Source organism: Pinus tabuliformis, chromosome 2_1 (genome assembly GCF_031772625.1).
Source record: "Pinus tabuliformis cultivar Carrire ecotype Pingquan chromosome 2_1, CPIR1, whole genome shotgun sequence".
Classification (NCBI taxonomy): domain Eukaryota; kingdom Viridiplantae; phylum Streptophyta; class Pinopsida; order Pinales; family Pinaceae; genus Pinus; species Pinus tabuliformis.
Genome location: NC_142299.1, coordinates 549,244,221 through 549,262,168, shown reverse-complemented (window position 1 = coordinate 549,262,168; position 17,948 = coordinate 549,244,221). Strand labels below are relative to the sequence as shown.

The 17,948-nt window shown below is 31.6% G+C and overlaps 1 protein-coding gene across 1 annotated transcript; it reads left to right on the top strand.

Moving 5' to 3' along the window:
• The first annotated feature begins 8,134 nt into the window (after positions 1–8,134).
• Positions 8,135–10,591, top strand: LOC149201528 (jasmonate-induced oxygenase 1-like). The gene is made up of 2 exons (XM_089399765.1): positions 8,135–8,689; positions 9,815–10,591. The coding sequence occupies exons 1-2, from the start codon at positions 8,220–8,222 to the stop codon at positions 10,464–10,466; spliced, it is 1,122 nt and encodes a 373-aa protein (XP_089255891.1). The 5' UTR covers positions 8,135–8,219; the 3' UTR covers positions 10,467–10,591.
• The last annotated feature ends 7,357 nt before the right edge of the window (positions 10,592–17,948 follow it).

Here is a 17,948-nt window from a genome sequence, read left to right as displayed (position 1 = left end):
TAAATCTAGTCAACCATATTTAATATGTTCAACTATATTTGATTATGTTTGGCTTATTGATTAATAGTAATAACGAAACATGTTGTGACATTGGAATAGTAGAAAAATCAATTTAATGTTGCACTATGACTAGCATTGCCATAATGTGATAATATTATTGGAATGTTACATTAGATTGTAGCTTAGTCAACGTCACATTGCGGAATTAAAACAATAGTCATCAACATTTATTAATGTTGTTGACTATGTTTCACTATGTTTGATAGTCAACACTCCTCATCTCTAGTTAAATTTATAAATATTAATAGTTAAACATAGTAAATCACATTAGTGAATATATTTACGAAAAGTGAACATTGGTAATAATTTTCTAAATAGTTGGCCATGATCAAATTTAGTCAACCCTATGTTTACAATATGTTTATCATAGTCATCCTGAGTCAATATAGCTCAACTCTATGCAATTATAATCAACCATGATTCACCAAAGCCAAACATTCTCAACTTTACATAGCTAAGGTCATCCTTAATCAATCAAAATCAAAATAAATAATAATAATAATATAAATATTAACAAAGTTGAGGAAGATGAATAATAATAATAACAATAATGATCTTAATATTAATATTAATATTAAATTTGACTACTCTATTATTATCATTATTATTATTATTATTATTGAGCACATTATTAATAGTTTATAATATTATCATTATTATTATTATTATTATTATTGAACACATTATTAATAGTTTATAATATTAAGTTTCAAATATTACACTTCATAATATTATATTTCAAATATTATGCTTTTAGCATTCAAGTTTAATATTAGGATTAAAATATTGCGTTTTAATTTGTGGTTTATCAATATTAATAAATAATATTAATAATTTTGTGGTTTAATATTAGGTTTTAATTGTAGATTTAAATCTTAGAATTCACTGATTTAATTGAATACTTACTTTACACTTATATAATTATTATAAATATATAATAATGAATAATAATATTAATTAGGTTTTGTAGATTTTTGTGGCAATGATTTTGAATTTCCAAAATATTAATATTAAATATGTATCATACACCTAATAATTATTAACGTGGTTAATATATGTCTATCTGTGTATATCAACCACTTTTACTAATATGGTTGTGCTACTTTAAATATGAATAACTTTGATAATGAAATTATTTATCAATCACATTATTTATGACTATCCATTTGACTTATAAGAAAAATATCCTACTTAATTTGAGATTTACACCACATTGTTTCACATTTAAATTGAAACACTTAATTTGAGTTTGGAGCACTTAATTTTTCCATAAAGGCCTAGATAATTGAGTGTAATTCCATCACATATTCCGTTTTATTTAATGTATAGAACAATGTTATCATAAACAAATTGGCGATCAAACTGAAAAAACTTGTGCCCTAGGAACCGGTTTACCAAAAACACATAAAATACTCATATTTTAATGAAAAACATATATATATATACACACACACACACATGTGCATTCATATGAATCCAAACCATTTGTACACAGATAAGCAAAATTTCTCATTTATATAGCATTGAGTGCAATCAAACAACAAACCAAAAACATCGAAAACACATCAATAAATAGGCTCTAAATGGCCTCTAGCATCCAAAAAGAATCATGCTACAACAAATACCTACATATTAGCAAAATCATTGCCTATATTAGGATCTTCATCGTCAATATAACCCTCTAAGCATTAAAATAAGATAGAAAAGGCGTAGCATGTAAAGTCAAGATTTTGCTTGAGCGTTGGGTACATTTTTAGTAGAGTCATGATAGAGGAGTCTGACAACTAATGTCACTAACATCAAAGTACATATAGACATTGCTGATATTTATTAAATAATAGTTTGTTACCCTCACACATGAGAAAACCCAATGGAAACGTTGTGATTCCCCACAATACTGATATCCTGAAAAATTGTTAATTCTGTTCTATTTTGAGTGAAATCTAAAATTCTATTTTCTTTCTATGAAATCCAATGAGGTTGGAACTACTCTCAAACGTGTGAGTCATTTCATGGTAATGTTAAAAAATTAAGTAAAATGATGGAAATGAAATATTAAGGAGAATGTCACTTTTACTTACTGGTCCTATTCCGCTTGAGAGGTCTAATTCACACTAGTTTTGGGCAAAAAAAATGTCGAACCGGTGAGTTCCACCGGTTCTGGTTCGGTTCTAATAACATTGATATAGAATAAATTGAATTTCAACATATCAATTAGATTTCTAAAATATTCCAAAATCTACAATCTACCTTGAGCTTTTCTTATTCTATTATTTAACTTGCAAATTACCTTTCTTATTTTCCTATTAAACTTAAAAATAACCATCATTTTATTATAAATGTCTTTAATAATGAAATTATTTATGTAAATATCATATATATTATTTTCCTATTATACTTAAAAATAACCATTATTTAATTATAAATGTCTTTAATAATGAAATTATTTATGTAAATATCATATATAATTTTGTGTACAATTATATAATTCTGTATTAAAAAAATAATAATTTGAAATCTACCCCATTTTATTTTTCTAACTAAAACACTTAATTTATATTTAAGCATTTAATCTTTATATACCAATCTACAACCTAATTTAATTATTTCAAAATATTGTTGAAATATCACACATATAGCCAATGGCAAAGAATAATTCAATCATATTCCTCATATTTTCCGAATACCAAAAAAAACTGAGATACACATTAAATTTTACATATTTTTTTATTATTTAAGATTTACTTATTTTATTTGACTAATTTTATTATTCAACTTACAAATTACAAGTATTCATCTCTTTAGGAGACCGTTTACCTTTATTTAATCATGAATAACTTATTTACAAGTGCTCATCTCTTTAGGAGACCACTTAACTTTATTTAATTATGAATTTTGATAATGAGAAAAATTATCACCAGCTATCATCTAAGATTTACGGTTGTACGTAGCCATATATTTCTGAATTGTTGGCAAGTTGTACAGAATGATAGGTAAAATATCGCAAATATACCTCAGATTTCTTTTGCGCAGTTAAGATCCACTTTTCACTTTTTCCCATACATGTCCATATTCATCGGATAATATGAACCTTCTGATTCAATGATCTACCAGGACATTCAATTATTTAATTTGTTAATGGCTGAGATTCCCATGTTGTATTGAATTTCCTATCAAATATTAAACTAGCATCCGTCTCTGTCCGCCTACACATGGCCCGAATCTGTAATTTTCTCTCATGATAAAGCAGCGTACCAATAGCTCGCAGATATTGAGGAAACCTATACCTAACTCAGAGAAGTTGATGGACTATGTTGACAGGTCATAAAAAGCCGTGTGAGACATATGGGCTGTTTGTCCTTTTACGGTTGGTTGCATTGTCAAGTTGCCGGCTCGCTCATCTTGCTCACTGAAGGTGAGATATGCCAAGGTGCTGGAGTTGCATCATGAAGATATATCTATCTCTTTAGACTTAGTAGGAAACATTTATGTTCATGGTTTTGGTTTGTTTTTGGAATCACTAATATGGTTATAAATAGTAATGTTTTTGGATTTCATATTATTAGTATTTGGTTCACTTTATTAATTAATAATTAATATTAAAGGTGAAAAAATCAATTGATTTTCAAGAATAAGTAGCTTAGTTGTTAGGAATAGAGTTGTTTGAATTTTTGGAGTTTTCGATGTTTGAATTCCATGTTTAAATTTGTGGTGAAATCTTCATTTGTGTTATTTAATCTAGTTTTTTGAATGTATATATGGATTGAGCACCCTCAAAAACCCCTAGGGCACTTTTATTGTGCAGGGGTTATTCATCAAACTTGTGATTTCAATGAATTCTTGCCGAATTTTAGAGAAATTACACAGGACCGGAGAAGCTTCCAAAAAGTCGCAATAAAGACAACTAGGTTAAGAATTAGTTACCAAAATACTATTTAGTTATATAATAGTTGTTAAGAATTTGTTTATTTTAATTTTATATATTAAATAACTTAATTTATAAGATAGTAAGAATTAAATGATAAAATTATAGGGATTTAGAATTAGGAATTAGTAAATAATTTATTAAATAATACAAAAATATTTAGTTATAAATATAGTCTTCATTTATTTTAAACTATATGAATCTTTATAGAATAAATTAAATTATAACAATTAATAATACTCTAAGGGTTAAAATAGAAAATTTACTAAAATAAGTTTAATATTAGAAAATCTATTTTTTTAAGGAGAATCCAAAAACAAAATTAATCCCCCCAAAAAAGAAAAAGAAGGTACGGGTGGAATCATGAAGAGAGCGCTGAAATCCAGAAGAGAGGGCTGAAATCTAATTCGCTCTTAATTTCCAACCAACCTTCGTGTTGAGATTTCTTGCATGTATCTCAATCTCGATAGTCTCTCTAAGCTTCCTATGGTGGAAGTGATCAGCCCTAGCAATGACTTTGGAATCCCCAATCCAGACATGGTGCTTGGATTCCTTCCCATGTTCAGCTAGAGCTAATGAGCAGAAATGGTTGTGTACATGGTGCTTGGATTCCTTCCCATGTTCAGCTAGAGCTAATGAGCAGAAATGGTTGTGTCTAATGCCTACTGCATGCTCATGTATTTTTTGGTTAATGGAGTGAACAGTTTATCCAATGTAGGGAATCCCATAGGAGACATGGATCAAGTAGGCACCTTTCATGTCTTTAGAGTCTACACGGTCTTTAACAAATCCAAGGGAATTTGTAATGGTATTAAGAGGTTTGAACGAAGAAGAAGCATTACTCTTTTTAAGGATATGGGAAAACCTATCTGTGGTCCCTTGGATAAATGGGAGATGAACCTTAAAGATAGGATCAACATGAGCAGTCTTAACCCTTAATTCTTTATAGGATTTTTGAAAGCCCTTAGGCCTTGAGTTCTGTTGTATCCACTATTTTCAAGAACTTCAAGAAGATGAGTCTTCTCCTACTCCACGTGGTTCTCATACGAGATTTTGAGAGCACAAGTTGCAAGAGTGCTAAGAACACCAAATTTCTGCACTGGAAAATGATGAGAACTAGCATGAAGATATTGTTATGTGTGAGTCTTTACAAAAAGCTTGGTGAGAAGTTGTACCATAATTCATTCTAGAGAGGAGAATGTCAAGGAAGGGAAGACACTCTATCATCTCAGCTTCCATTGTGAACTTGATGGAGTTTGATTGGGAATTAATATGGCTAGGAAACAAATCTAACTTCTCTTGTCCATGTGGCCATATGACACAAGTATCATCAACAGACCTCTTCCATTTTTAGGGCAAAAGTGAGCTGAGACTAAGGCCTTGGTCTCAAATTCCTCCAGGAATAATTTGAGGAGGAATGTTATTTCTCCATGAATTATTTGAGGCCTTGGCCTTGGTTGTATCTCAGGCCACTACGATCAAAACGCATCGCCTTGCGTCAAATATGCACCTGCACAAATTACATTAACATGGATCTGCTCATGGTTTGCATGACATAGACCCATTTCCCAGGTTTGCAACTCCATAGGCAAACTCGAACCAGGTCACAAAAAAACATAACTAGGTTGACCTGTATGCAAACCCTAACAAAACGTGAGGTGCATGACCTCCCTCATCAAACCTCAACAAAGGTTAGAGATACACGACCCCTCTAGTGGCGTTGAAATTAGGAACTCGGTCCACTCTTCCACCCACACCTGCCCCACTAGCACAAAAGGAGATGTAGACATCATAGGCCACTTCAAACACCACCAGATTTATAGTGGAACAACCAGCTGAAGATATGGAGTGTCTTGATCAACCCTAAGCAGCAAAGCCCATGCGGTCAGCCGGGCCAAAGTTGTCATCTTTATATATATAAAAAATTCATATAGTAAATGAATATAATATTTGCCATTAATTTTTGTTAAACTATGATTTTGTTGTTGGTTAAACTTTGTTTTTAAATGCATTAATACTTTGAAAAAATTATGCACTAAATTTGTGAAGAATTTATAGCTCAAATTTATAATTCCAAAATACCTTATTAAATTTAGAAAAATTTCATGTGAAAAACATAAATAATTAAATTAATATAAAAATTATATTTAAACAAAAAAAATTATAAATCAATATTGATATAAGATTAATATTATTTTGTTAATTACACATCTATATGACTAATATTATTTAGTTAATTAAATTTATTTTTAATAATGGAGAAGAATTTATTATTTTTATAATTCAATTCCAATTAATAACCTATATTAACCTATTATAAAATGTAAATCCCTAAAATATATTTTTCTGATCGCTGGAGAATGTGATGATTACCTTTGAAACGCAAAAATTGCTCGTTATCATTTTATATTTTTCCACGCAACATGTCTAGCGGGCCTACCCTAATGGTCCGCACACCATCTGACTCAACTACGATGACCCACCTCATCAGAGACGGATACTTTAACCAAGTGGAGTACCCATCACTTCATGCCATGCAAATAACCTTGAGTATTTGATTTAAGGGCGAATTACGGCCGGGGAGAAATACATTGATTTTTGAAGATCTCATGTAATGACAAATTACGACACGGGACGAATCTCATTGGCAAAGTATTGTAAACCGTGGTCCATGGAAATACAACATAGAAAACCACCACACAAGTACAAACAGAAATTTCGATAATGAGATGTGAGGGTGATAATTGTTTACTAGGATTGAATTGATGGTAAATATAAATATGTGTATGCAGTAAAGTATAATAGAAATAGAAATTTAGATAATAGTTAAAAGTAATATTTGATAGAAAAAGAAATTTAGATAATAGTTAAAAGTAATATTTGGAATACCACCACACAAAAGCACAAACAGAAATTTTGATAATGAAGGTAAGGGTGATAATTGTTTATTACTGTTCAATTGATATTGAACATAAATATGTGTATACAGTAAAGTATAATAGAAATTTAGATAATTCACATAATAGTTAAAAGTAATAATTGTTTAAGATATTTTGAATTTATAGTAAATGAGTGAATATAATTCAGTAAATCATTGTACATTCACAATACAAAGTATTGTTTATGGAGGTTACAAATTTGTTTGGAAAGTTATTTTTAGCTGGAATTTATTAATTTTTTCATAAAACTTGATTATAAGAATGTTTCAATTGTTTATTGTTTTTGGTGGGTATCAAAAAATCTGTTGAGTATGCAAAATCTTGAAGTTAGATAATTGTGACTAGGATTTTTGCAAAAATCATATCAGAATTTCCAGTATTTTCTTTAATAAACTACTCTCAACAAAAATTTATAATTTCCACTATTTTCCTTGATAAGTTTTTTACTAAATTTTGAATTAATAATAAATTGACCTGATGCTAAACTAGACAAATATTAAAAATAAGTCAAAATAATTATTAAAATCATTTGATATTTTAATTTAGCTTATCAATAAATAAAATAAAGTAGTCATTAAAGTTATTTAACATATAAATCTAATAGTGTGAGGAGGCCACTGATTCTTTTTTAATATATTTAATGAGAGAGATGAGTCAAAATAATTATTAAAATCATTTGATATTTTAATTTAGCTTATTAATAAAAAATAAAGTAGTCATTTAAGTTATTTAACATATAAATCTAATAGTGTGAGGAGGCCACTGATTTTTTTTAATATATTTAATGAGAGAGATGAGTCAAAATAATTATTAAAATATAAATCTAATAGTGTGAGGAGGCCACTGATTCTTTTTTAATATATTTAATGAGAGAGATGAGTCAAAATAATTATTAAAATCATTTGATATTTTAATTTAGCTTATTAATAAAAAATAAAGTAGTCATTTAAGTTATTTAACATATAAATCTAATAGTATGAGGAGGCCACTGAAATTCTTTTTTAATATATTTAATGAGATAAGAAGACATATATTTAATGGCAAAAATTATAAAATACATATTCCATTACTAATTGTAATAAAGTAATCAAACAAAATTGAAATAAAGTAATCCAACACAATGCTTTTCTAATTAGACTTCCCAATACAATATATATCTCGCAATCTCGCACGAGAAGTGATACAGGATGGCTACCTGTAGGGTTTCAGCTTCATCACTGATTTAGCAACCTCGTCATTGCTTTGATATCCAATAACTTATTTAAGGTAGACTGAGTTTTGGGCATCGTTTTCCAATGGATTGGCCGGAACCAATACAGAGAGTTCAGTGTATTGCAGAAAGCGGCATCCAATGCTTGCCTTCGAGATACATCAGGCCTGATGAAGAGAAGCCCATCTGGCAACGGGTGGTGGAAGAGGAAATACCCATCATAGACCTCTCGGGCCTGTATGACGGACGCCGCAGGAAGACCATGGAAGAAATAGCAAATGCATGCAGGGAGTGGGGATTCTTCCAAGTGATTAACCATGGGATTTCTCCGGAGCAGCTCGAGGCCGGAAGTGAGGCGTCGAGGGAGTTCTTTCGTCTCCCATTGGAGGAGAAGCAAAAGCACGCCAATGATCCTGTGACTTATGTTGGATATGGTAGTCGAATTGGTGTGCACAAAGGCGGCACTCTCGATTGGGGGGATTACTATTATCATCATTTTTTGCCGCTTTGCATACGAGAGGAGCACAGATGGCCTTCTAAACCAGAGCAATATAGGTGACGAAGGGTTCATCTATGTGTTGGCCCCTTTGAATATTGCAGTTTTCGTTCTTCTTCTTGCATTGTTTTTAGTTGTTTGTTTGGTTTCGATTATTATTGTTTATGGGACATAATATTTATAGGTTGGATTGAACAAAACTATAGACCGATTTGTTTTTTTATGGATTCATCTATGTGTTGGCCCCTTTGAATAGTGCAGTTTTCGTGCTTCTTCTTGGATTGTTTCTACTTGTTTGTTTGATTTCAATTATTACAGTTCATGGGAAATCATATTTATAGGTTGGATTGAACAAAACTGTAGACCGATTTGTTTTTTATTTGATTTTCCACATTTGGTCCGACATATCAGAAGAAGAACCAGTACCTTATTAAGCCTGGATATCGGTATTGATTATTATGATGTGCTTCTCAGTTTGGGACAGTTTGGGGACATTCTTTTGCATGCCGCTTCATGGAACAGGACTTACACAGATTTATGCATAATATATTATTTGTTTTATACTCTATAAGTGGTTTTGTAAGATGTATAGGAAACAGGAAAGGAGTTACAATATATTTTTAAATATAATTTTTTCGTACCTAGACACTTTCGGACATTTGAACTCATAAAAGATCTGAATTTCTGGTTTTTTTATTTGTGGATAGTATTTTCTGTTAATATATTAAGATCTGAACTTCTGGTTTTTATATTTGTAGATAGTATTTTCCGTTATATATTAGTCAACATCATAATGAGCTAGAATGGATTTAGTTAATGAGACTTTTTGTTATTAAGTATTTTTTTATTGAAAGATCTCTACCTAAACTCATATCACTAAACTACATTAAATCACATTAAAAAAAAATAGCTACAATGAATTTGAATTGGACATAAAAAATATAAATGCTTTCGTGGGTAGAATTTTAGTTAATAGGCACCGGTATGTTTGAATTGGCCATTTTCGTTAACTTAGATTTTACAAAATTAGTCACATGTTTATTAACATCCTTGTTCAACCGGTTAACCTAAAATTACAATAAATAACAATCTGCTGGCTTGGATTCAAAGCTTTTTTATAAGTGTATGCAGTCATGAAACATCGATAATGTTTTCTCAGTTTGTGATATTTGCTTAAATAACAGGGCTAGAATGAAGGAGTACTGTGAAGAAACGTTGGAGCTTTGCAAGACCTTGCTATCTGTGTTTTCAGAGAATCTGGGCCTTCCTCCGGACTATCTAAAGGAAGCTTTTGGCAATGAGGAGAGCATTGGAATTTGCGTTCGAATCAATTATTATCCCGTGTGTCCACAGCCGGAACTGACTTATGGACTGTCCCCTCACTCCGACCCTGGAGGAATAACCGTTCTACTACAGAATGATGTTGTTGGCTTGCAGGTTCGAAAAAAAGATTATTGGGTGCCCGTGCGCCCTGTTGCTAATGCTTTGACGATAAACCTAGGCGATCAAATAGAGGTGAGTGCTTCAAATAATATTTTGTTTCAAGTGGACAAAGTGCTTTCAGGTTTCTTATTATCTTTTGCGCAGATATTGACAAACGGAATTTACAAAAGCGTTGAACACTGTTGCGTTGTTAACAAGAAGAAGGAACGAATGTCGATTGTAGTTTTCTGTAACCCTAATGGGGAAAAGGAAGTCGGGCCTATAAAGGAGCTGATCGATGAATCCAGCCCTCCAAGATACGGGCAGATGACGTTTAATGAATACAGGAAGTTCCTTCGAACTACTGGAACTAAAGGAAAGTCCTACGTAAATTCCACCATAAATTTTCGATAGAATAGTAACATCATACTATTCTAATTATTGTAACGGTTTATCATAGAGCATTTCCATTGCCTCTGTACTTGTTGGTTCGCCTGTATTTAGATAATCATACTTCTCTGGACTTGAGAAAATACTACTTGTTTAAGGATATATCCGGATGTAAGTCTCCTGTTATCTCAATGTATATATACTTGTGGGTTTAATGTTTGAATGAATATATATACCTATGTTTGTGTATTAAGTAATGTTTGCCTAGTCTCCCGTTATCTGATTGTAAATATGTGATAAGTAATGTTTGCATTCTCAGCGTCTGGCTGTTCTTAAAAAAATTGAAATGGCAGTTCAGGAGTCCTGAGAAGGATGCGAGGGAAAACGTATATTATGGCGTTTCTGTCAAAACAGTTGACAGACCTGCCACAAACCTGCTTCTGGCGTGGAGCTGAAGAACGTCCCATGTGACCAGAACCCGAGGAAAAGATGCTCGAGGCGATAAATTTGACGAAAATTAGTATCCGAAAATTCTGCTGCTCTCCCACTGAACGACGAGAGGTGCAGGCAATTTTTATGTCTGATGGTTTCAATGTAAGCGTGATTAGTTAGGCAAGAGTGGGTGAAATGAAATACTGACGCTTTACGATCAGAAATTAACATCAAAATCTTCGCTGAAGTTTCGGATATCAGAAATGATTTTTCAGTAGTGTTGTAATTGCATATGCTATGCGTCCTCTCTAACAATGTAGCATTTGTTTGACTGCTCTCGATTATAAAGTAAGATAGAAAAAATAGTTAAGATTCCTAATGCCCTTGGATTAAAATGGGATGCGTTTTAATTTATCTAATCATTCGATAAATGATAAGGGACATAATCAAATAAGTAAATTTTACTGGTATTTTTTTATTATTTTATTTTATATTCTCTATTAATTTTTTAATATTCAATAATAAAAGAAAATGTGTAATATTAAATAAAAAATAAAAAAGATATATATATATATATATATATATATATAACATGATAACATTTTTCCTATACTAAGTTATAAAATAAGTTCATAGAAATTTAATTATAAAAAAACAATTTTTTTGGTTTATTCTCAACTAATTAAAAACTTTTTTTTTTTAAAATTTATTAATAACACATAAATATAAATATCTATTCATATATATCATTTTCTATTTTTTAAGAAATTTATATTACTGAAAGTTTACTTCATAAATATAAAAAAGTATGACTAGCCATAGAGTATTTACATTTTCAAAATTTCTGATTTATAACTAAATTCTTATACCATACGTCAAAATTCAAAATTTTATGAAATTTTAGAAATATATTAATTCATCTAGGAAGGAAGGTCAATATGTGATGAGAAGCTCCTAAGCTAAGGAAGAGACCGGGAAGCTCTTGTCCACTCGAATTACTCGAGGAGGAACGTTACATGGTGGTTGTTGTTGATAGAAAACTCCAATTCTTCCACTTGCTCGCTAGACATTGACACTTCATCTTTAGTTCTCCATATAGTGGTTCAATGTTTAATTAACAGGTCCATAACTATGGTCAGAATGGCTACTAGTTGATTAAACCATATGTGATGGGAGATGTGCCCCATTAAGTGTTTAAACTCCTCAATTTGAGGATGCATATTTACTTCTCTCCTAAATATATAATCGTTCTAGTGGTCTAGAAAGAGAAAATCTTTTGGAAGAGATCCAATGTATGAACTCAAGCATATACATGCCCACTCTTCCCAACATCTAAAAATCAACTAGCATTGTGCATGGTCTTAGTGAGACAAATCTTACCTAGATTGAGACAATGCAATCTTTACAACTTGAGAAAAAAGAAGGTACTAATTTAAATATTCTGGAGAAGGAGAATTGGGCATTTGCAAGTTTGAGCTCTAAAGCATTCTTTACCCCAACATAAGTAACTGCCCCCCACCCCCGCCCCCCAAAAAAAAAAAAAACTGTTATCAACCAAGTTGTTAAAGGCCCCAAAATTATATCCCATCGCTGCATAAAGAATATTGGAATATTAGGGTCTCCGAAAGTAAATTATAGAACCAAATGCATGAAATATTCCTAGAAAAAATAAGAGAGTGAAGATGCGAATACATACCCAATACTTGTAAGATAGAACACTAATCCAACCGCAATTTGAGTTCACCAAAAAGTGATTTCCATGTCAGGTTAGGCTTGGTACTCCCTCCTTCTTGTTGGATCATATCAAGCCTAATGATGGCCATGAGAAAACTCATAAAAAAAACTTTCCCTGCCATGAAAACCCTTACAAATTCTTCAAATTTTAATTTTAACCAATTTCCCTTCACAACTTAAATGCAAATCAAAGCAGTACAGGAAGCTACCAAAAAAAAGAAAAACCTTCCAAATTTCCCTTACCCCTCTAACTTTTTAGTGAATTACCAAACTTATGGTCCAAACTTGTAGGCCACCACCCTTCCATCAAATATTCAGGAATGTTGTGCATTTTTGGTAGATTTCCTATATGATGGCTAAAGACACCACTACAAATTATCCAATGTCATTTCTACAATGTGAATTGCATCACCCTGAATACTTTCACACATGATTTTCCTATCAATGTTGAACCAAAGATCATCCAACATAACGCAATTAATTATCATAATCAAATCATTGTTGGAAAAGTATTGAGGTAGCACTGAGATCATATTATGTTGGCCTCTTCTAAGATCCCACTCTTCGATTCAACCTGGGAAGAGTCTACACCCATCTCGGATTTGTACATTGCACACTTTTGTAGCAGTGATGCCAAATATAGGGGCATGTCAATTCTGTTTATTTCACATTGTTTCATAAAGAGTCTTGCAATATCTTAGTTCCCTTTACTCCCAAAAAATATTTAATTCTCAATCATAAACTATGTTAAGCACTTAAAGTTTTGAGTTCCATTAATTTTTAATGTCCCATGGGATTATGAGGTGCCTACTTTAAGCCAGGAATCAACCACATTATTATTTTGTCTCAAAATATGATGGAAATCATAAGTATTAAGCTCTTTTAAGAGCCTTTAGATGGGTACCTTTAAAGCCAAATCCTTTGGAATAATCACGTCAATTAAATTGTAAATAATATGCTAATCTCCAATAATCGAGGGACTAGAGATATTTATTTCTTGAGAAAACATTTGATCTCAACATTAGACCCTGAAGAAGGAATATGCTTCTACATAATTGTTTGTTTAATGTAAAAATAAATTAGTTCTCCTTTTTCATCATGGGAGATAATTACCCTCACCACTCCATCCCACCCAAGCTCATGTTACCTTATTTGTACATTTTCTTATTCCAAACAAATTAAGTAGACGTTTTTTCTTATTTTAAAGACTAACACATATTCAAAAGTGAATATTTGTTGTTAATATTATAGCTAAAATTGATGATATTTTCTTATTTTTAATTTTCACTTAAAATATATAAATATAAATTTGTTTTAAAGTTCATGTATATCATCTCATGGACTTAGAACAAACAATGATTGGGTGTACTTTTAAGTCACTTGGTGATGTGAAAGTCACAAGTTTTAAGTCATGTTAAAGGGTGACCGATCCAATCTCCACCTTAAATTCCATTGGGTCAAAATTTCTCAAACCAAAAATTAAGATTGTAATCATCACTCAAAAACACAGATAACTTAACCAACAAAAAAATTCATGTATATTTATTTTATTATAAAACTATTTCTTTTCTTTTCTATTCTATTATTTTATTTTATTATAAAACTATTTCTGTTATATTATATTATAATTATTTTTTTTCAATTTTATTCTAATTTTGAAAAACAAATATTTTTTAAGTTATTTATTTATTTATTTTATATCAGTACTTACCAGGATTAAGATATAAAATTATAAATAAATAATTCAAAACTTCCAGATACAGGGATTTTTTATTAATGTATTTTATTTTTAAATTTTATAATTATAATTATTATAAATTTTCAAATCATTATAATAAAGATAATTTAGTTTTTTTATTATTATTTAATTTAATTTTTGTTTTTTTCTATAAAATAAAAATTATATTACAATAAAATTATATTACAATATAGTAAAGAAAATAGAAAAATAAAATTATAAAATTGACTAATTTTGTAGTTTAAAAAGATAATAAGATGGATTTACACATCATTTTGAAATAATCAATTTCGAAATCTAGGTTTATAAATTTACAGGTGAAAGTGGTATCTACAAATTGCGTCAGCTATCGTCCTAAAAGATTATCATATTCAGATTTTTTAACTTTATTTAGTTACGTGCAATTAAAAAATATTTGGAAATATTGTTGAGCATACTGCCGCTTCTTGGGTTTAAAAAATATTTCGAAATAATGCTGAGCATGCTGCCCCTTCTTACGCATATTAATTAGAAAAAGAAATATAATAAAAAAAATACTAGGGAGAAGAACCAAAATTCCAGGTTTATCGTAAATTTATCATTTTCGATTTGGGTAACGGGAATAATTATAAGTAATCCCTCACCCTCATGTTAGAGGTCTCATTAACATAATATCTACTATTGGCATAAATGCTGGACTCCTAAAGGAGAGAGCAGTTTTACCCAATTGCTTATCGATCCCGCATTCCTGGTGTTCCTCATTCTGGGGTGACCTAACTTGGAAATTCGTTGTACCGTAGTTAGCACATGCCTTTCGTCAAAACACATGGCTAATTAATTGGAAATTCATTGTCTGATTGTTAGCATATACCTTTCGTCAAAACACATGGCTAGTTATTGAGGCTAGCTATTGAGCATGTGCTTGCTAGCTCTGGTGCTAAACGTGGTTGGTTGGTTGTTCTCTACGGCAATGGTTGGAGATATGTTCTGACAAAATGACTGCTTTCCCGTCTTAAATCAATCAATCATGTCCTCTAAGCCTATAGAGAATTAAAATCAGTTGTGCAGTATATTAATATCATAACTTTTCAATACATGTGGCTGATTTCTTTTAACTTTAATTTGCAATAACAATTTTTAGTCTTATAACAAAATATTATTAAAAGTTCACTTTTATTGAAAAAAATATTTATGATGAAAACTATAAGAAGGTTTCTGTTTTGTTTTTTTTTTTTTGTAATATTGCGCATGAGGTGCTTGAGATAAGATAGGTAAGGAAAACATCATTACAGCTTACCAGGCATTGAGGCAGAGATATGTAGAAGTGAAACACCCCTCACTTCATACTCTAGGATTAATCATCACAGACATTAGATCAATCTCATAGTTTAATGAATCACAAATTTTATGAGATAGTTGAATTATTTTTCTCCATACATGATTTAATGTGAGATTCACACCAGCGATTATAGAGATTCTATTGGGAGATGGTTAATTGTGCTTGGTCACTTGACGTCTTAGTTTGGTCAGACCCTCTTATGTGCATTGGTCATTTTTGCAGGTGGGATGCTTGCATCATGAATAGTGCCAACACCCCACACACAAGTAGAAAAGGCAAGCACTTGATTTCAATGTCATGTTTGGTTTGACAGCTAAACATGATTCATATGTTCTCTTCCGAGTGCACTACGGTGCAAGTAATTTGGGTTATTTTCAATCTATGTGTTGTCTCTTAGTTTTCTTTGTGTCACCACTCGATCACCATGTCCAAAAATAAGGACTGTATGGTTGTTTCCTTTTCTGTTTTTTGGGCCTTTGCAAAGGATTTGATCCTCCGTCTCCCTTTCCCATTTCTTGTCGTCTATAATCCTACTAGGTTCATATGTTAGTGCTAGCTTGGTGATATGTACCCCTCCCTCCCATGGTCCTTCACCCTCCTTTTTGTTCCACTTCACTTAGATCCCCCTTCTCATGCCTCACACCCCCATCACCCATATATTGTTGTAGACAACTTCATGCATCTTTCTCTTCTATCTATCAAGTAACAAATTTTATGGTGTTAGTCAACATGTATTGTTAATGCACTCAAGTCTCTTTTGGGACCACCTCTTATCAATATCAAGAGGAATCTCTTGAGCATAGGAATGAGTGTAAAGCTTAGAGGCTAGATAAATAGGACATATACAATAACTAGTGCAAGAGGATATTTCTCACGTAGAAAGGAAAACTCCTAATGAACATCATTATCATTGTCTAACAAATTTGATGATTTTGATTGAAGTGTATGACAAGGTCTTAATCTCATCTATACACTATTTGATGAAGGCTCCAGTCACTACTAACAAGGTCTCAAGTAGTACTGTAGGGGATAGCGTGAAAATAGAAGGATTGTTTAAGATGGGATTACATGGAACTATAGCCTAGCTGCTTTGCTAGGCTGCAAGCCATAGCAAGGAGCTAAGGCAAATATACATTTGGTTGTATAATTATGTTGCATCATGATGAGATCATGGGCAGCATGGGCAGCATGAAGTATGATGATGCATGGGTAGCATGAGCAGCATAAAGTATGATGATGCATGAGCAACATGAAGTATGAGATGCATGGGCAACATGATCAGCATGAAGTATGACGATGCATGGGCAGCATGAAGCATGATGAGATCATGGGCAGCATGAGCAGCATGAAGCATGATGAGATCATGAGGAGCATGGGCAGCATGAAGCATGAGGATGAATAAGATCATGGACATGGGCAACATGCAGTATTAGTGCAGCATGCAGTGGTGCAGCAAGTGGACCAGATGCAGCACTATGATAGGTGAAGATGTGACTGATCTCATCATTATATGAAATGATATATGCTAGATCTAGATAAGTCAAAGTATTGACTTCTAATGTAAATGTACTATCTCTCTCTCTCTTTCTCTGCTGAACTTTGAAGATAAAGAAGATTTGATCAAAGGGTTTCCCCACACATTGTGGGTTTTGTCCCTTATTAGTGCCACATCTTGTGTCCTCTTGTCTTGGTTTGTCTTCTGTTATTTATATTTATGTTCTATCTATAGTTTACTTTGTGCTGATGTGATTGCTAATATGGAAAATAAATTAAGTAAATTGCTCTAGCATAGAACATACCTAAAATTAACATATGAACCCTATGAATAATTCACTAGAAGGTCCGGAAGAAGAATATAAAATTAAGGAAGACTTAATCCACACCAATAAGATTCTATAGGTGGAAAAAAAGCATAACGAGCTAGGTGTAGTTGAAAAAACAATGCTAGAATTTTTCTTAGTCTGGGTTAAGGCATATTTCAAAGGCATACCATCCAATTAGTTGGTGTAATTTCGTAATCTATTTGGATAATGGTGTGCTAAAATATCAAATTTGAATGGGGACCCAAAGCCAAATATCCTAACCAAAGATAGTATACAAGAGAGCCTTTCACAAACGAAACTTCTAACAGTTGAGAAAGGGAAAAAGGGAAGGAAAACTTTGAAGGAAGTGTTGAAGAAATAAGGGGAATTCTTGTTAAAATCTAGCCATATGAGTTAGCTCATAGAGTACTTTCCTAAAATCCCCTATCTTACCCAATGAAAAATGTCTCAAGGAATATTAT